This window comes from Squalius cephalus, assembly GCF_949319135.1.
Source record: "Squalius cephalus genome assembly, chromosome: 2".
NCBI classification, from domain to species: Eukaryota; Metazoa; Chordata; class Actinopteri; order Cypriniformes; family Leuciscidae; genus Squalius; species Squalius cephalus.
In genome coordinates this window covers 9,655,593-9,672,796 of record NC_137123.1, presented here as the reverse complement: position 1 = coordinate 9,672,796, position 17,204 = coordinate 9,655,593, and the positions used below count along the sequence as shown (strand labels likewise).

Sequence of the window (17,204 nt, the reverse complement as noted above, 5' to 3'; positions counted from 1 at the left end):
ATAATTACTGTCAAAATAAGACAATTCACAAAAGAGTTGCAAACCATTTATTGTCACATCAAATACATCTTTCACACACAAAAAAATCACTTTTCTGATCACATCTTAAGCTTGCATTTGATCAAACATACCCTAAAAACAGTGATATTCTGAAATATTCCTAAATTAAAATAACTTTACTAAAAATGTATAAATATACATGTAAATATATAGTAAAGTGTAATTTATTCCTATGATGGCAAAGCTGAATTTTCAGCATCATTATTCCAATCTTCAGTGTCACATCATCCTTCAGAAATCATTCTAATATGATGATTTGACTCTCAATAAATATTTATATATTTAAAATATTGAAAATGTTTATAAAACAGAACAATGACCAATTATAACCACATTTAAATATATTGCCATTATTATAATAAATATAATGTTTAAATGTATTTGTATAACATTACCTCGAATGTGTTCGAATATTTCCCCAGTATCAGCACTGAGACTTTTCACTGTTTGTATCACTCCGCTTGTCTGTGTTTGTGCAACTTTGTGCATCATTAAGCCAGAAGGTGGCGACAAGTGACTGTCTTTATAAGTGCGCAATTGAACCATTGATTAAATTAACAGATTAGTCCAAAACACTGATTAATTTAGGAAAGAAAAAGTAGCTGAAACTGATCTTTGATGCTCATACTAATTGCTCATAATGCCTCTGGACACAGAAGGATTGCATTGGCGTTTGTTTGAAATGTAACATCTATGCAAAATAATCCTTGAATCATTTCTTATTTAAGGCCATTTCCGTTTCGAATATGTGATTGTGTATTGTCAACAATAAGCATAAACATTCTGCATTTCCATTTTGTAGCGTGGATCGTTCATTGCGACATTTAAACTGATTCTCATGTTTAAAAATATCTGATAAAAAACTTCATGCTACTGCCCTCTGACATGCTTTTAAAGCTACTGTTTAAACACCTTAAAATGCACGTCAAGATCAGGAAAATCTATATTTTCTCGAGGGGGTAATAATCCCCCAACCCGCCTAGCAAGATCATTTTTGGGACCTCGTATTTCTAAAACCCTGCGTACGCCCTGCACCCAGTAAAGACAGCGATGCAGTGATCCCTTCAACAGTTGTCCAATTTTCATGTGTGGATGGACTGAGGAATAGTCACTCAAAATTCATAATTATTTAGTATTAATAAATAATTAAAAGCCAGTATTAATTGCAAAAACTGCACCTTTTCTGTGGCTAATATTAATTTCATAATGATCCTTTCTCCGTGAAGTCAAGCAGCAAAAGTTAAATGATAATGTGCAAATACTATACTGGCCCATTTTGGGGTGAACTAATATACAAGACTTGTCTTACATGTCACTGTTTATAACACAGAGCGTTCATCCTTTGCTGGGACGCTTAAAAAAATTAAGAGTATACCCACTTCTCCAGGCAAAAATTATGTTTTTGAATTTCGTAAGAAAATGTATGTAATTTTAAATCTGAGACTTTGTTTCATATCAATAATAACAAAGCACAAAGATGATTGCGATTTATTGGATGGGATGCGCGCAAAAATGTTCCATCCATTCATCGTCTGAAAACAGGATGACTAATCGATTCTTGGGATTTAAGAATCAATATGGTTTCGTAAAAATGAGACTCGATTAAAATCGAGAAATCGATATTTTTTTACCCAGCCCTAGTTTTTAGTACAATACAAATATACTTTAATGCATTTTTAATACATTTAACAGTACGTCTTTCTCAACTGGGAGAAGTTACGTCCCATTGACGTTGAGCACCACTCGGCTCCTCTGCGAAAACTTGGGGAGTGTCTCTGATCGCTTCCTTTATAACCACAGCACAGGGTTCACGATGCAAATCTCACTCGACAATGTCCATTGGTAGCCTGGCTAACGTCAGATAGTTAGGTGTACTTTGGCATCTCGTCAGCCGCGGAGGTGTTTCAGAACACAATCCATCAGACACTTCAGGGCATCGCAGGGGTGAAGAATCTCAGCGATGACATCATCGTCTACGGAGTGACGCAGGCTGATCATGACAAGAGCCTAACAGCCGTGTTCCAGCGACTCAAAGAACGTGGCCTCACACTAAACCGAAAGAAGTGTGAATTCAACAAGACGCAACTAGAGTTCTTCGGTTTCATTTTCTCCGCTGGCGGTGTCTCAGCAGATCCCAAGAAGGTCAACGCCATATACCAAGCCAAAAAGCCGAAGGATGCTGCAGAAGTCTGTTGGGCATGGCGAACTAACTGCTCACGCTTCATCCCTAATTTCGTCACGGTAACAGAGCCCCTCAGAAAGCTCACGAGGAAGAGCACGACATGGCAGTGGGGCGCAGAACAGGATGCAGCACTGGGCACACTGAGAGAGAGTCTCACCAGCGAGACCACGATAGCATACTTTAACCCGAACAGAGAAACAGAGCTCATCGTCGACGCTAGTCCAGTTGGGCTAGGGGCAATACTGCTGCAAAAAGACAAAGAAAAGAAACACGTCATCGCATATGCAAGCCGAGCACTCAGTGACGTCGAGAGGAGATACTCTCAAACAGAGCGTGAAGCGCTCGCAATTGTATGGAGCTGCGAACATTTTCATCTCTACATCTACAGCAAAGAGTTCACAATGGTGACGGATCATAAGCCGCTCAAACTCATCTGGAACAACCCCAGGTCCAAGCCACCTGCCCGCATCGAGCGATGGGGACTCCGGCTGCAGCCATACAACCTCAAAATAGAATATAGGAAAGGGACTGATAATCCAGCAGACTACTTGTCCCGCCATCCAATCCCAGCACAGACACCTACCAAAAACACCCGTGCCACAAAAATAGCTGAAGAATATATAAGCTTCATCGTTCAGAGCAACACACCAAAAGCGATGACTCTGGATGAAATCAAGTCTGAGACACTCAAGGATACAACATTACAAAAGGTTAGCGCTCTCATATGCAACAATGCATGGCACACAGTCACAAAAGACTCTGCGCTAAGACAGTATGAACATGTGAAAAGCGAGCTCACAGTGTCACACGAAAATGACATAATACTTAAGGGATCCAGAATCGTTATTCCCTCATCACTTGAGCACAGAGTACTTCAGCTTGCCCACGAGGCACATCAGGAGATGAGTACTCCCGATACCCCATGGTGGAAGTCATACACTCCACCTCTGCAAACTCTGTTATCCCTGTCATAGACAAAATCTTTTCCACGTTTGGCATCCCCAGATCTGTGAAAACAGATAACGGCCCCCCATTCACCAGTGAACAGTTTAGCAAGTTTGCAGCCTACATGGGATTTCACCATCGAAAGATCACACCACTGTGGCCCCAGGCAAATGCCACTGCAGAGAGGTTTATGAGAACACTTGGAAAATGCCTCCGTGTTGCCCACATGAAGAACATCCCCTGGAAACAGCATCTCTACACATTCCTGCGTGAGTACCGTTCAACACCACACAGCACAACAACAACATCACCCGCTGAGTTGTTGCTCAAACGCAGGATAAATACAAAGATGCCTTCTGTGAGCACACCCACCGGATTGGACAAGGATCTCCGCAGGAGAGACCATGAGGCCAAGGCCAAAATGAAGTTGTACTCTGACACTCGCCGACACGCTACACATTACCCTCTCCAACCTGGTGACATTGTGTTGTGCTCTCAACCCAGGCGCAACAAACTCACAGCAGCATACAACCACAAGCCGTATAGAGTAACCACAGTCAAAGGCTCTATGGTCACTGCTGAGCGGGATGGACACAGAGTGACAAGAAATTCATCCTTCTTCAAAAAGCTTGACCCTGGCCTGTGTGACACATCGACAACAGAAGAAGATGATGAAGTCACTGCTGACACAGTCCCAGTGGTGGCAAGATACCCTGCTAGGCACCGACAGCCTCCACAGTACCTCAGAGACTTTGTCATGGACTATAAAATGGACTGAGTAGGCACTTAATTGATTTATTATACTGAAGCAATCTATTTGTTTATTTTCATGTCTTGCCGTTGATCGCAGACCAAGTGAATGTTTAGTTGTTGATCACTCAAGTAAGTAGAAGAGGAAATAACGCAACTGAGTTCATTAGTTAAAAAAAAAAAAAAAAAAAAGAAGTGATGTAACATTCAGATCGTACCAGTAAACCTGCACATACTGTTTACGTCATAAAGTTGGTATACGTGAGAGGCGGAGGGATATGTTCACTATGTTTGGGAGTGAGAGTGTATATGGTTGCAGAGTAATAAAAGCACGGTATGCAAAGCTCAGTCTGATCATTCATGATAGTACACCTAAATACTACAGTTACTAATGTAACCCCCGTTCCCTGAAGGAGGGAAGGGAGAAGTTACGTCCCTTTGCCACAATCCCTGTGTTCACCGCTGAGTAACCGAGCACCACTACAGGGGGTGGAACTGAGACACGAGGAAAGGAAACGAGGATACACAAATAAGAAATGAGAAGCGCTCTATTTGTATATTGGAATATTCTTGATCACTCGAGCGTCACTTCAAAGCATCAACAGCTGCGATCCAGGGATCTGCCCTTATGTTGTTAAAGTTTGGTTATTTAAGAAATTCATACATAATAAAGATAAAGCAAGATGCCCTGTTGATAAATGTTTGATATATAATTTATATAAACTGCAAAGGTAAAGCATAAATAAAATGATTGTGATGTGAAGGGAATGGAGAGAATTGAGATGTCCTTCAAGATGCTGAGTTTGATCAGTTTCTGGGTCACAGGCTGGAGGACGGAGGAGCGAGGAAAAGAAGTATCAAAATTGTAGTTGTATATAAAAAATCTCTAAACAAATGTAACATGTATTTTTTTCCTCTCAGTTTTTGCAGTTGCACTATATACATTCATTGTAAATTAGGAAAAGTAAAAAAAAAATCTTCAAACTTAATCAGATCCAGAACTTGGTAAAACATTTGTCTGTATTTCAAATGTTTCAAGCCTCTCAAATTCTAGTCTTAATAGTTTTTCCTTGTTAACTTTTTTGCTTAAACTTTTTCTTTAACTTTGAGCATTAAACAGTGAAAAATTAAACTGGGATGTTTGCTGAAATTGTCCAACAATAACCAACTGCAGTCTTTCCTAGAACATTTTCCACCAGCCGTCTCTGATAAATACTTTTACCTGACATCTGTAGATCCTCCAGTGAAACCTGTGATCTCCATCAGTCCATCTGGTGTAATAGTGGAGGGAGATTCAGTGACTCTGTGATTTATAAGTCTCAACTAAGTGTGATGTCAAATTTTATTTGTTAATGTTTTGTTTGTTTGTTTGTTTGTTTGTTTGTTTCAGATCCTCCCAGGAGCGTCTCAGTGTCCATCAGTCCATCTGGTGTAATAGTGGAGGGAGATTCAGTGACTCTGAACTGCATCAGTGACTCAAACCCTCCTGCAGAAATCAGCTGGATTAAAGGAGGAACGACTGTAGGATCTGGAAGAATCTTCAACATCTCAAAGATCAGCTCTGATGACAGTGGAGAATACAAGTGCAAGTCCATCAATGAACATGGAGAGAAATACTCTGATAATGTGACTTTAAACATCATGTGTGAGTTAATGATGGTCCAGTAACTGTGACATTAAATCCTCAAAACATCTGTGATGTCAAGTTTAATATGATTGCTAATGGTATCAATATGTCTCTGTTTTAGACCCTCCAAAGAACGTCTCAGTGTTGATAAGTGGATCTGGTGTAATAGTGGAGGGAGATTCAGTGACTCTGAACTGCATCAGTGACTCAAACCCTCCTGCTCTGAACTTCAGCTGGATTAAAGGAGGAACGATTGTAGGATCTGGAAGAATCTACAACATCTCAAAGATCAGCTCTGATGACAGTGGAGAATACAAGTGCAAGTCCATCAATGAACATGGAGGGAAATACTCTGATAATGTGACTTTAAACGTCATGTGTGAGTTAATGATCACCTGCACAATGTTCAAAAACTTTAAAATCATAATTTTCTAATATGTGTTGTGAATTTTCATTTTTGTCTTTAGATCCTCCCAGAAACGTCTCAGTGTTGATAAGTGGATTTGGTGTAATGGTAATGAACTGCACCAGTGACTCAAACCCTCCTGCTCTGAACTTCAGCTGGTTTAAGGAGAATGAACCCTCAGCTGTTGGATCTGGACAGAGTTTCAGTGCACTACAGAGTGGACGCTTCTACTGTCAGGCTCACAATCAACATGGATCTCAGAGATCAGACGCTGTAACTGTCACAGGTGAAGCTTTTATTAACACACTCCTGTATCTTCACATCATTCATCAGTTTGGAGAGTTAATCATGATGATATTCCTCTTTCAGTTCATCATGTTGCTGGTGGGAATGTGATTGTGATCACAGCGGCATCTGGAGGATTAGTCTTCATCATCATCTTCATCATCATCATCATCCTGTTTATACTGTGAGTTAAAAAACTGCAGTGATTGTACAAGTACACTTTTGGACTGATGTAGAAGGAAATTATTCATTTGTGTTTGATTATTAGTAATCTTTAAAAACAGTGTTCATATGTTCTCTTACTTTAATACATTCGTCCATATGCTGTTAATGTCTGTGATTATAACAGGAAGAAACAAAGGAGTGTTAAAGCTGAAGATCACACAGTGAAACAGGTAAATCATCCAAACACAACACGACTTTACAGAAGCAGAAAATCAGTCGATCAGCCGTTATCTGTGTCTCAGACTGTAACTGTACGAACTGACGAGAAACTAACGTTATCAAAGTCTTTATCAACACAGTCCAGGAAAAAATTCATTAAAAAATAACACTGAAGAAAACATTTCACTATTTTTTCCATGGTTTAATAGAATACTTATATATTTATTGTTTTAACATTCTAACCTGATACTTGATCTTAAACGTTTGAGGCAAACTGTTCTAGACTGAGAATCTACACTTCAGATCACACTGATTTAATGGTCTTAATAATTACACATTTTCTTGTATTTCAGAATGATCTCTATTCTGACACGTCACAGAGCGTTTCAGTCCATGATAAGCCTCTTTCTGAACCGGATTCAGCCAATGACGCTCTGTACGCCAGTGTGAAACCCAGAAGTTTCAGAGGAAAAACTCCTGAATCCAGAGATACTGAGGAGATCCAGTACACAACTGTCCAACATCACAGAAACACAGAGACGAAGAGAGCAGAGGAGAATGAATGTCAATATGACGATATAAGAGTTCATCAGCCTGATGCTGCAGTGAGGTGAGAAAAACAACTTAACCAGTACCAACTTAACCAGCACCAACTTAACCAGCGCCAACTTAACCAGTACCAACTTAACCAGTGCAACTTAACCAGCACCAACTTAACCAGCACCAACCTAACCAGTACCAACATTACCAGTTCCAACATAACCAGTACCAATTTAACCAGTACTAACTTAACCAGTACCAAGTTAACCAGTACCAACTTAACCAGTACCATTATAACCAGCACCAATTTAACCAGTACTAACTTAATCATTGCAACCTAACCAGTACCAACTTAATCAGCACCAACTTAACCAGTACTACATTAACCAGTGCAATTTAATCCATGCAACTTTACCAGCACAAACTTAACCAGCACAAAAATAACCAATACTAACTTAACCCCCTGAGGTCGACGGTATCGCCGGCGATACCAGCTCGCTTTTTTTTTATCAGTGTAAAAGAAACTCATAAATACTCTGTTGACTTTGATTTTCCATAGGAGTTTCATACATCAATCGATTCTGTTAAATGTGTATTATTTTTTGTGTATACTCACAATAAAAACAAAGTGTTGTGCTTTTTGACAAATAAAGAAAAATAAACACGAAGCGAGTTCTGCCTTCTCTCTGCCAGTAAAGTCCATTCTGAAACGCGTCCGAAAATGAACTGTAGCTCAGCGAATACTCAGTCAAACAGACATACTGACACACAGGCATGAAGCTTGAATTCTCTTCTTTTAAATGAAGTAATTTATATAAAAAACAAATATTCTCATCTTGCGAAATCTGTATTAAAAGAGAGCGATTCCAGTCGAGCTAATTACAGCTGATTCAGATGTAATGTGACTCCGCCCACGGAGAGCGTGCGCTATTCAAACGCAAATGGCTGAGGCAATCCTGCAAACCTGTGAACGCCCTCATATCAGCTCGAGAAAACACACAAGTTTATTCAGATCATTACTTGTTTACACCGTCTTGCAGTGCTGTGAGGAATAATAATAATAATGGAAAATGTCCCTCAGAAGTGCGGGTATATCGAGGAGCGAGCTGAGGAATACAAGTAAGTTTTTTTTCCTTCACGAATTTCTTCACGTGGGTTTCTGTTTATGAATGAATGAACGGCAGAGATGCGCGCTGTTTACCACAGCTGGCAAAGACAGTTTAAATTTAAATCGCGTGTGTGAATGAATGATGATGTTTTAGCAAACTGTATTGCTATACTGAGATGAGTAAAAATCGACTGAAATATGTTGAAATAAAATGTAGGCTATTTGTATAAGCAACGTATTAAACTGCAAATTAACAATATGCCCTAATATTTCATCAAAACAACGTTACAGTCAGGCGAAATATGAAAGACAACATCTTGTTGACTAGATTTGGGTACAGTTTTTACTGTAGAATACTGCCACGTCAAATAAGCTTTTGTTTAGCAATTTCTAGTTTTTAATCTAATCTAAGTTTTTAATAAAATAGCAAAACATATTTACAAGATAGATGTAAGCAAAATCTTAAATGGTCAATATAAGTCTTCTTCTAAATATATCTTTTGTCCTTGCATTGTGGCTCAGTCAGTGTCACACTTGAATGAGTGGCTAATTATGCAGAGTCATTATGCAGAGTGGGTGGGACATTGTATTCTACGGTGTAAACCACTCCTCGTTCACGCCCCCTCGCATATTGGCTTTCCAAGTAAAACCTGTTTTACATCAATTTATATCAATGTATGGTTTTATGTGAACGATAAAGCAAGACTATTTTCACATAATTTTGAAGAAAAAACACTAGGCGAGGACATCCATTAGTCAAAAGTCTTATTGACACATATTTACTATGTGTTTTGTGGCCTTATTTCAGAAATTTTTGTTTTTAGTTTTTTCAATATCCACGCATAAACATTATTCTCTCAAAAATGAAAACATGTACATACACGTGGCTCACATATTATTGTAGCCCTGTTTGTGCTTTATAGAGTGAATTTACACCTTTGCCATTAATATGTTTATAAGTAACTGAAAAAAGCACAAATGTCAGGGCATGTCAGAACATCTCAAGGGCCCCAAAAACGGCCCAGACCCCAGAGGGTTAACCAGTACCAACTTAACCAGAACCAACTTAATCAGTACCAACTTAACCAGCATCAACTTCACCAGCACAAACCAAACAAGCTTAACCAGCAAAAACGTAACCAGTACCAATACAACCATTACCAGCTTATCCAGCACCATCTTAACCAGTACCAAGTTAATCAGCTTAACCAGTACCAATTTAACAAGTGCCAACTTAACCAGCACCAGCTTTACCAGCACTAACTTAACCAGTACCATCTTAACCAGCGCCAATTTAACCAGTACCAGCTTAGCCAACTTAACCAGTACCATCTTAACTAGTACCATCTTAACCAGTGCCAACCTAACCAGTACCAACTTAACCAGCATACATTTAACCAGTACCAACTTAACCAGTACCAGCTTAACCAGTACCAACTTAACCAGTGCCAACCTAACCAGTACCAACTTAACCAGCTTAACCAGCACCAACTTAACCAGTACCAGCTTAACCAGCACCATCTAAATAACCACAGATCATACAATCTCGGTTACAATATTGTGTGCTACTGTTTGTTTAGATTTTTTAGGTGATAAACTGTTCAAATTGTGGAAGATGCATCAGTGATCTACAGCAGCGTCAAATGAGTGATAGAGACCAGCGAACACAAAGCCTGTGTTCAATCGTTTAATGAACGATTGTTGGAATGTTTGACCAACTTAACTAATACCATTTTAACCAGCACCAACTTAACCAGCACTAACTTAACCAGTACCAACCTAACCAGTACCAGCTTCACCAGTACCAACTTAACCAGTACCAGCTTAACTAGCACCAATTTAACCAGCACCATCTAAATAACCACATATCACATAATCTGGGTTAAAATATTGTGTGCACCTGTTTGTTTTGATTTTTTTAGGCGATCAACTGTTCAAATTGTGGAAGATACATCACTGATCTACAGCAGCGTCAAATGAGTGATAGCCAGTGCCAACTTAACCAGCACCAACTTAACCAGCTTAACCAGTACCAGCTTAACTAGCACCAATTTAACCAGTGCCAGCTAAACCAGTACCAACGTAACGAGTACCAGCTTAACCAGCACCGACTCAACCAGTACCAAGCTTAACTAGCATCATCTTAATCAATAGCAACTTAACCAATACCAACTTAACCAGTACTAGCTTAACTAGTACCAGCTTAACCAGTACCAACTTAACCAGCAGCTTAACCAGTACCAGCTTAACCAGCACCAACTTAACCAGTACCAATTTAACCAGCCCCTTTTGGGCGTAATCATGTTTCATAATTGATGATCAAAACATTTTCTAATCTTAAAAATATTATTTTTAAGATTAGTTTCAAGGTTCGATATTTTGTGACAGAAGTGATATTTGGACAGAAATTTATTACAGTTTTTCTCGATTGCTTAAACACATTTCTTGAAACTATGCCTCGTATTCCCAAAACTGTAAACACAAATCCATAACGTCTCACCCAATTCCCCAAACATCCTATTTTCAGGTCAAAATGAAGCTCTACACTCAAAACCATTCACTCTTGCTGAAAAACCAAACTTTGCCCTCAGACAGGACACACAAGCCCTCAAAATCACACACACTACAACATAGTCTAAGACACTGGTGCAATAAATTCAAAACAACATTTCCAAAACTGGTAAGTAATGTTGCTTGTGGTTCCCCCCCTAACAAACCTTTTCACTTGATGAACACAAAAGACACAACCAGTGGATATACATTGGTACATATTTATTCATACACAGAAAACACACACACACAAAAACTTTTTTTTTTCCTGTTTTACTCTTTTTTTTTTTTACTCTTTCCTCTATTTTTTTATATATATATTTACTTACAGTAAGATGTGTGTGACCTTCATATGACAGTAAAAGAGCACACACAAATCATATTCTAATATGGAATTCGAATTGTATTGGAATGGTAAAGAGTGTTGGGACGTGACAGGAGGGCCTCCACTCAAGGAGACAATATGATGGACATGTCTAAGAATGTTCCACATATGGTTGAAATATCATCATAAAGAAAGATAACATTCTGGGAGTCAAGACGGAGAAAGGATGCCCTCCCTTCACTGTCACACTCTGCAGCCACACTGTGTGACTGTATGACTGCTGGCCTTTTCTTGCAAGAAAATAAACCTCATCAAAGACTATTGGAAATGTTTGTCTCTTATTCAGTGATAGAATTTTGTTTGCCACCACACCTCCCTGAAGGCTCTCGAGGCGACGGTAAAGTGACTCAAATTTGGCCTTACTCGTAGCCGAGCCTCCCTCATAGTCATACCATTGATAAAGACATGGGCAACTAGAGTGGCTTGAATTTCATCTGACACTGCTTGTCTTCTTGTCCTTGCCCTTACTCCTCATTCTTATCCCTCTTCCTTCATGTCTTTCTGGATCCATTGTTCCAAAACGCAATAAACTGATTTGGGCCCTTTTATCTATCTATTGAGGTTCTGATTGATGTGTGTTAAATTTTGACTCTTAGTGTTTCCACTTGGGTAATTGTGTGCTAACTGAGCTAAAGCTGTGCTGACTTGAGTGAACAATATTGAATGCTAGTGCTTTCTAAATGACAACATAGTCTAAGCAATGAGAAATTAAGGGATTTGTGTGTAGAGTTTTGCAGTGACAGTTCAACAAATCTGATTCATGTGTCAAAACAGGGAATAGTGTTTATAGATTAGTGAAATGGGTGTGCTTTTTGATAAATGGCATTATGTTTTTGAAATTTTAGTTCAAAAGCCTGGTTATAGTGTTTAAGCAATCGAGAAAAACTGTAATTTGTTACGGCAGAATGCATACAAATTAAATTCAATGGAATGTATGTCACCCAGTGTCTATTTTTAGTATTACGCCTAAACAAAATCTCATGGGAATATCAACTTAACCAACTCAACTTAACCAGTACCAACTTAACCAGCACCAACTTAACTAGCTTAACCAGTACCAACTTAACCAGTGCCAGCTTTACCAGCACCAACTTAACCAGTACCAACCTAACCAGTACTAGCTTAACCAGTACCAGCTTAACATGTTAAGCTGCAACCCCACTTTTGAAAAATCCCCAGAAATGACATACCCAAACTGAAACAGATACAGTTCATGATCCCTTTGCACTAAAAGCACAAGTATGATCTCATTTGAAAGCTGACACCTGGCAGTTTATTTTAAATGTAGAATTAATTATTGACATAATGAAAAAAAATTGTTATAAATAGCTTCAAAGTTTTGTAAAGTTATTAGAAATTTATTTTTATAAAACATCTTCATGAAAATAAAATTGAAGTTGGCACTGTAGCAATCTAGAAATGCACTGCAGCTAAAGCCACATGTCTGATCATTTTATATTTAAAACCTGAAGATAAGTCTAAAACTCTGTATTTAGTTAAATGTTTTTCAAGACCATGTCATATGACTTTATTTTGATTAGACTCTAAAATGCTACTGATGTTTAGTCATCTTCTAAGTCATCTATTCAGTCTTTTGTCTCTATTGTTTTGTGGTGCAAACGATCCCCATTCAGTCTCAGTCTCCCCCTGCACACATTCACACCTCTCCAGTCTGGTTATGGCTCTAAATATGCATTTCTTTTGTCTGCATTATAATTACTAACGACTGGCTATTCACACTGTTCAGTCCCTAATTTCTTTTATCAAAGTTCTCACTTCACATTTGAAATGGTATCCTGTTTGTTTTGATTGTTTAGGCGATCAACTGTTCAGATTATGGAAGATGCATCAGTGATCTACAGCAGTGTCAAATGAGTGACAGAGACCAGCGAACACAAAGCCTGTGTTCAGTCGTTTAATGAACGATTGTTGGATGATTCTTTAGTTGTGGAATAATTTACCCTTCTGTTCAGACCACAACCAATATAAACATGTTCATCACCCACATTAAGACTCATTTGTTCTCTTTGACTCTTTGTGAGATAAAGACAGTAACTGTGTGCTGGACTGATGTAAAGTCTGTTTCTTACTTGTTTAATTTCTTTTTGAAGTTTGATTGAGTTTAATCTGTTAGTATAGAGTTTGTTGTTATTCAGTATTTTTTGCTCTTCAGATTGGGGTGTAAGATTAGAAATCAGACAAGTGATATCTGCACAACTTATTAATATTCAAATGCAAAAGTATTTCATTTTATGTATTAATGTATTTTAATAGAGTTTTCTCTGCCTGTTTTACTTTGTATGTTTTTACAACTTGGACCAGTGCTTCAATAAACCTGATTAACCTTCAAGATATTTAAGTCTGTAGTGTTTTTACCATAGACTGTAAAAAAATATGGACATAGTGTCCGTGACGTCACCCGTAGGTTTCTGAAGAGCATTTTTGAAGCCTAAAGTGGGCGGAGCCGGCCGTCGCCATCTTGGCCTTGCGTCACTAACAGGCGGGGCGTGAGTGGAGCTGAGGAACCTGGCCTGGCTATCTGAAATCACCTAGCTCGAAGTGATCGAGTTAGCTGATGATGTAAAGCCAATTAAACGTTCCTATTTTTGCCCTTCGAAATATAATAGTTAAAAGACATGGCTACAAGTGAGACTGTGTATTACTTCGAGAGTGTTTGTGTGTGACAGTGATTTATGTGCATACATGTCAGTCACTCTTTCATGGTCCGTCAGCGCGGCATTGCTCAAGTTCGTAGAAAGCTTATTCAGTCCATTTTAAATTCTGATTTTGGCCGTCTCTCAAATGGGTTAAACCATAGATATATTGCCTTTGAAGTGCAAGTAAATGTGCTAGAAAATCCGCGCTCATTCATGTGCATTTATTGCATGGACGGAGAAAGCGCCGACGCCTGCATGATTTCATCTGACGGTACATAAGCATATTATAATCCATCTGTTCCGTGAGAGCAGAACGAACGAGCATTTATTGACGTTTTAAATTTGAAAACCCCAAAAAGCAACGAAATTGTCAGACATCCATTAGTGCATGTTCACAGAGGAAAACAACTGAAATACAGCGCTGGTTTTTCTCTCGAACGATAACGACGGAATCCAAAGACGTGGGCTTTGTACCCAAGTATTAAATTGTATGAAATAATCCCGAAAAAAAGCACAAACACTGCAGAGATGGCAAGTTCAGCAGCTAACATTTGCTGAGGTGAAGTGACGGCTAGTAACAGCAGACAAACGGCTAGCACTGACAGCGGCAATCCATCTGTCACTCAAGTGGCCACTGGCCACACCCTTAAATTTAAATATTAATCAACTAAACGGACGAGTTATAAAATAATTCACCCCCCTCACAGTTGTTATGAAGGGCAAAATTAGCTGTATAGACCAAAGCCACATAGAGATCCAGGCTGTAAACATATTTTTTTCTGCTGTAAAGTTGGTAATTTTAACATGAGGGAGATACAGATTTGACTCACTTCTGCAGCCAGGCCAAGCGGCCAGTCAATGAATTGCAGTTTAACTCACTTCCGTGTTGGTTTCAAGAGAGAGACGGGGAGGTTGCCGCTTGGTTTTTACTGGATTCACAGCACTGGTAGGACCTCTAGTGGTTGACTTGTGAATTATTGTTCTTTTTGTATTATTATTCAATGCCACAAGAACATTAGCATTAGCTGCAAGAAAAAAAAAACTGTTTTACATATCCAGTGCTTTTAATGCATTACATGTTTTCATTGCTTTTTTGTTTTTAGCTTATAATGTAAAGTAATTTATAAAATGTGTAAAATTTGGTTTACCTTGAGCCCACTTCTTTTAATGTATATGGTTTACACATTCTGAGTATTAAAAAAGCACATCAAAAACACACATTTCCATCATACACTTCAGTTTTCTATTAATAAAGGTTTCTAAATCTTTCCAAAATAATCTTGAGTGAATATAGTGAAAAAACAGGTGCAAAATTCACAAGCAAATGAAATATTAAGTTTAAATCTTTCAAAAACATGCTTAGCAGGATAAATTCTGTGAAGTATTTTGTAAGACACTTTCTTAATTTTGTTATTGACAAAACTTATTTGGCTTATTTCCATGTTTAACCCAAGAGATTTCACCAAATAAAGAAGACAAAGAATCTTGCTGCAGGAAAAGACACAGAACCAAGAGCATTCCTTATAATATTATAATCTTAACATTCCTTATAATCTTATTGCTACATTTTTGTTTTAAAGCATCAAGATTATCAATGAAAATGTTATCATTGTTCATGTTGATTTCCACGGAATCAGCGTTTTTTAAGAGTAACATCACACTCTTTGGAATCGCGTCAAGAACAACAGCAAACTCTCTTGGTTTAACTGGTAATTTTTTTTTAAAATTTTTTTTTTAAATTCAGTATGTGATAACAAATATCCATTGGAATTAACCAATTGTCTTACTAATATAATCCCTTCATTCTTTCCCTTCTTTTTTATCCATATGAAGTCATAAAGTATCTTATCTAATTCCTTAATCACCTTAGGAGGAACATCTAATGATAAAGATATATATACTGATCTAGAAATACCTTCCGCCTTTGACAATAATACCCTCCCAATTATTGATATATCTCTCATTAACCACCAATTAAATGTATTTTTTGTTCTCTCAATAATTGGTTAAAAATGTAACTGACTCCTCTGTTTTTCATTTTTACAAATTACTACACCTACTACACCTGGTGTGGGATGTTCTCTATTTCTGTAGAGGAGCAATCTTTAAGGGGAAACAATACAGATTTATCACAATTCATTTTAAGGCCTGATACAGCAGTTAATGCCTCAATACATCTAATTATTTTTGGTACCTCGAATTTGTTTTTCAAAAAAATTGCAGTGCCATCAGCAAACTGGCTAAGTTTAAATTCTAAACCTAAAGCTGTGATACCACTATACTGATTTCTTTTTACATGCATTGCCAAAACCTGGCTGACTAACAAAAAAAAAAAAGAAGGAGAGAGGGGGCATCCTTGCCTAATGCCACGATGAATATCAAACCTTTGTGAAGTACCATAAGCAAGTTTGACGGAACTATCCATTGTACAATGTTTTAACTGCTTTCAGAAATACATCTCCAAACCCTAACAATTTAATAACTTTGAAAATATAATCATGATTCACCGTATCAAATGCTTTATACAAATCAATAAATAAAATAAACTATCATCATCAATTAATTGATTATAATCTATCATATTTAAAACTAGTCTAATATTGTTCCTAATATGACGACCTTGCATAAAACCAGACTGTTCCATATCAATTATTTTTATCTAAACCTCGTTTCATTCTTCTAGCAAAAATCATTGCAAACAACTTACTGGCATTATTGAGCAAACTAATAGGCCTCCAATTTTTAATGAGTAACTTGTCCTTGTTAGGTTTGGGAATCAGCGTTATATATATATATATATATATATATATATATATATATACAGTATATATATATATATATATATATATATATATATATATATATATATATATATATATATATATATATATACAGTATATATATATATATATATATATATATATATATATATATATACACACACACACACACACACACATATATATTTTGTTTTAATTCACCTTTTTCTATAACTTTTATAAATACTAATAATAAAAAGGGGGAAAGTTCTTTAGAAAATGTCTTGTAAAACGTACTCGGTTACTAACGTAACCTCGGTTCTCTCTAGAAGAGGGAACGAGTACTGCGTTTTTATCAAAACGCTACGGGAAAAGTCTCTTTTCACGAAACACTGAAGCAAAAAATTATCCTTTAATTTTCATATATGTAAAACGCGTTGCGGCAGCAGCAGACAGCTATGGCGAGACGGCTTGCTCGCTCATTGGCTGCTCTGCGGCAACTGCTTAAGCCTATCGAGCGAGGCCTGGGATGACATCAGGCCAATGAGGGCGCTTCACGCCCTCCT

The 17,204-nt window shown here is 37.7% G+C and overlaps 1 protein-coding gene across 1 annotated transcript; it reads left to right on the top strand.

Moving 5' to 3' along the window:
• Nucleotides 1-5,939: 5,939 nt before the first annotated feature.
• On the top strand, nucleotides 5,940-13,155 carry LOC307154733 (uncharacterized protein; the record flags this gene model as incomplete). Its single annotated transcript, XM_079864819.1, has 6 exons — nucleotides 5,940-5,943; nucleotides 6,032-6,256; nucleotides 6,340-6,439; nucleotides 6,605-6,650; nucleotides 6,993-7,249; nucleotides 13,040-13,155. 6 exons carry the CDS (start codon nucleotides 5,940-5,942, stop codon nucleotides 13,095-13,097), a joined length of 690 nt encoding a protein of 229 aa, XP_079720945.1. The 3' UTR covers nucleotides 13,098-13,155.
• Nucleotides 13,156-17,204: the final 4,049 nt, after the last annotated feature.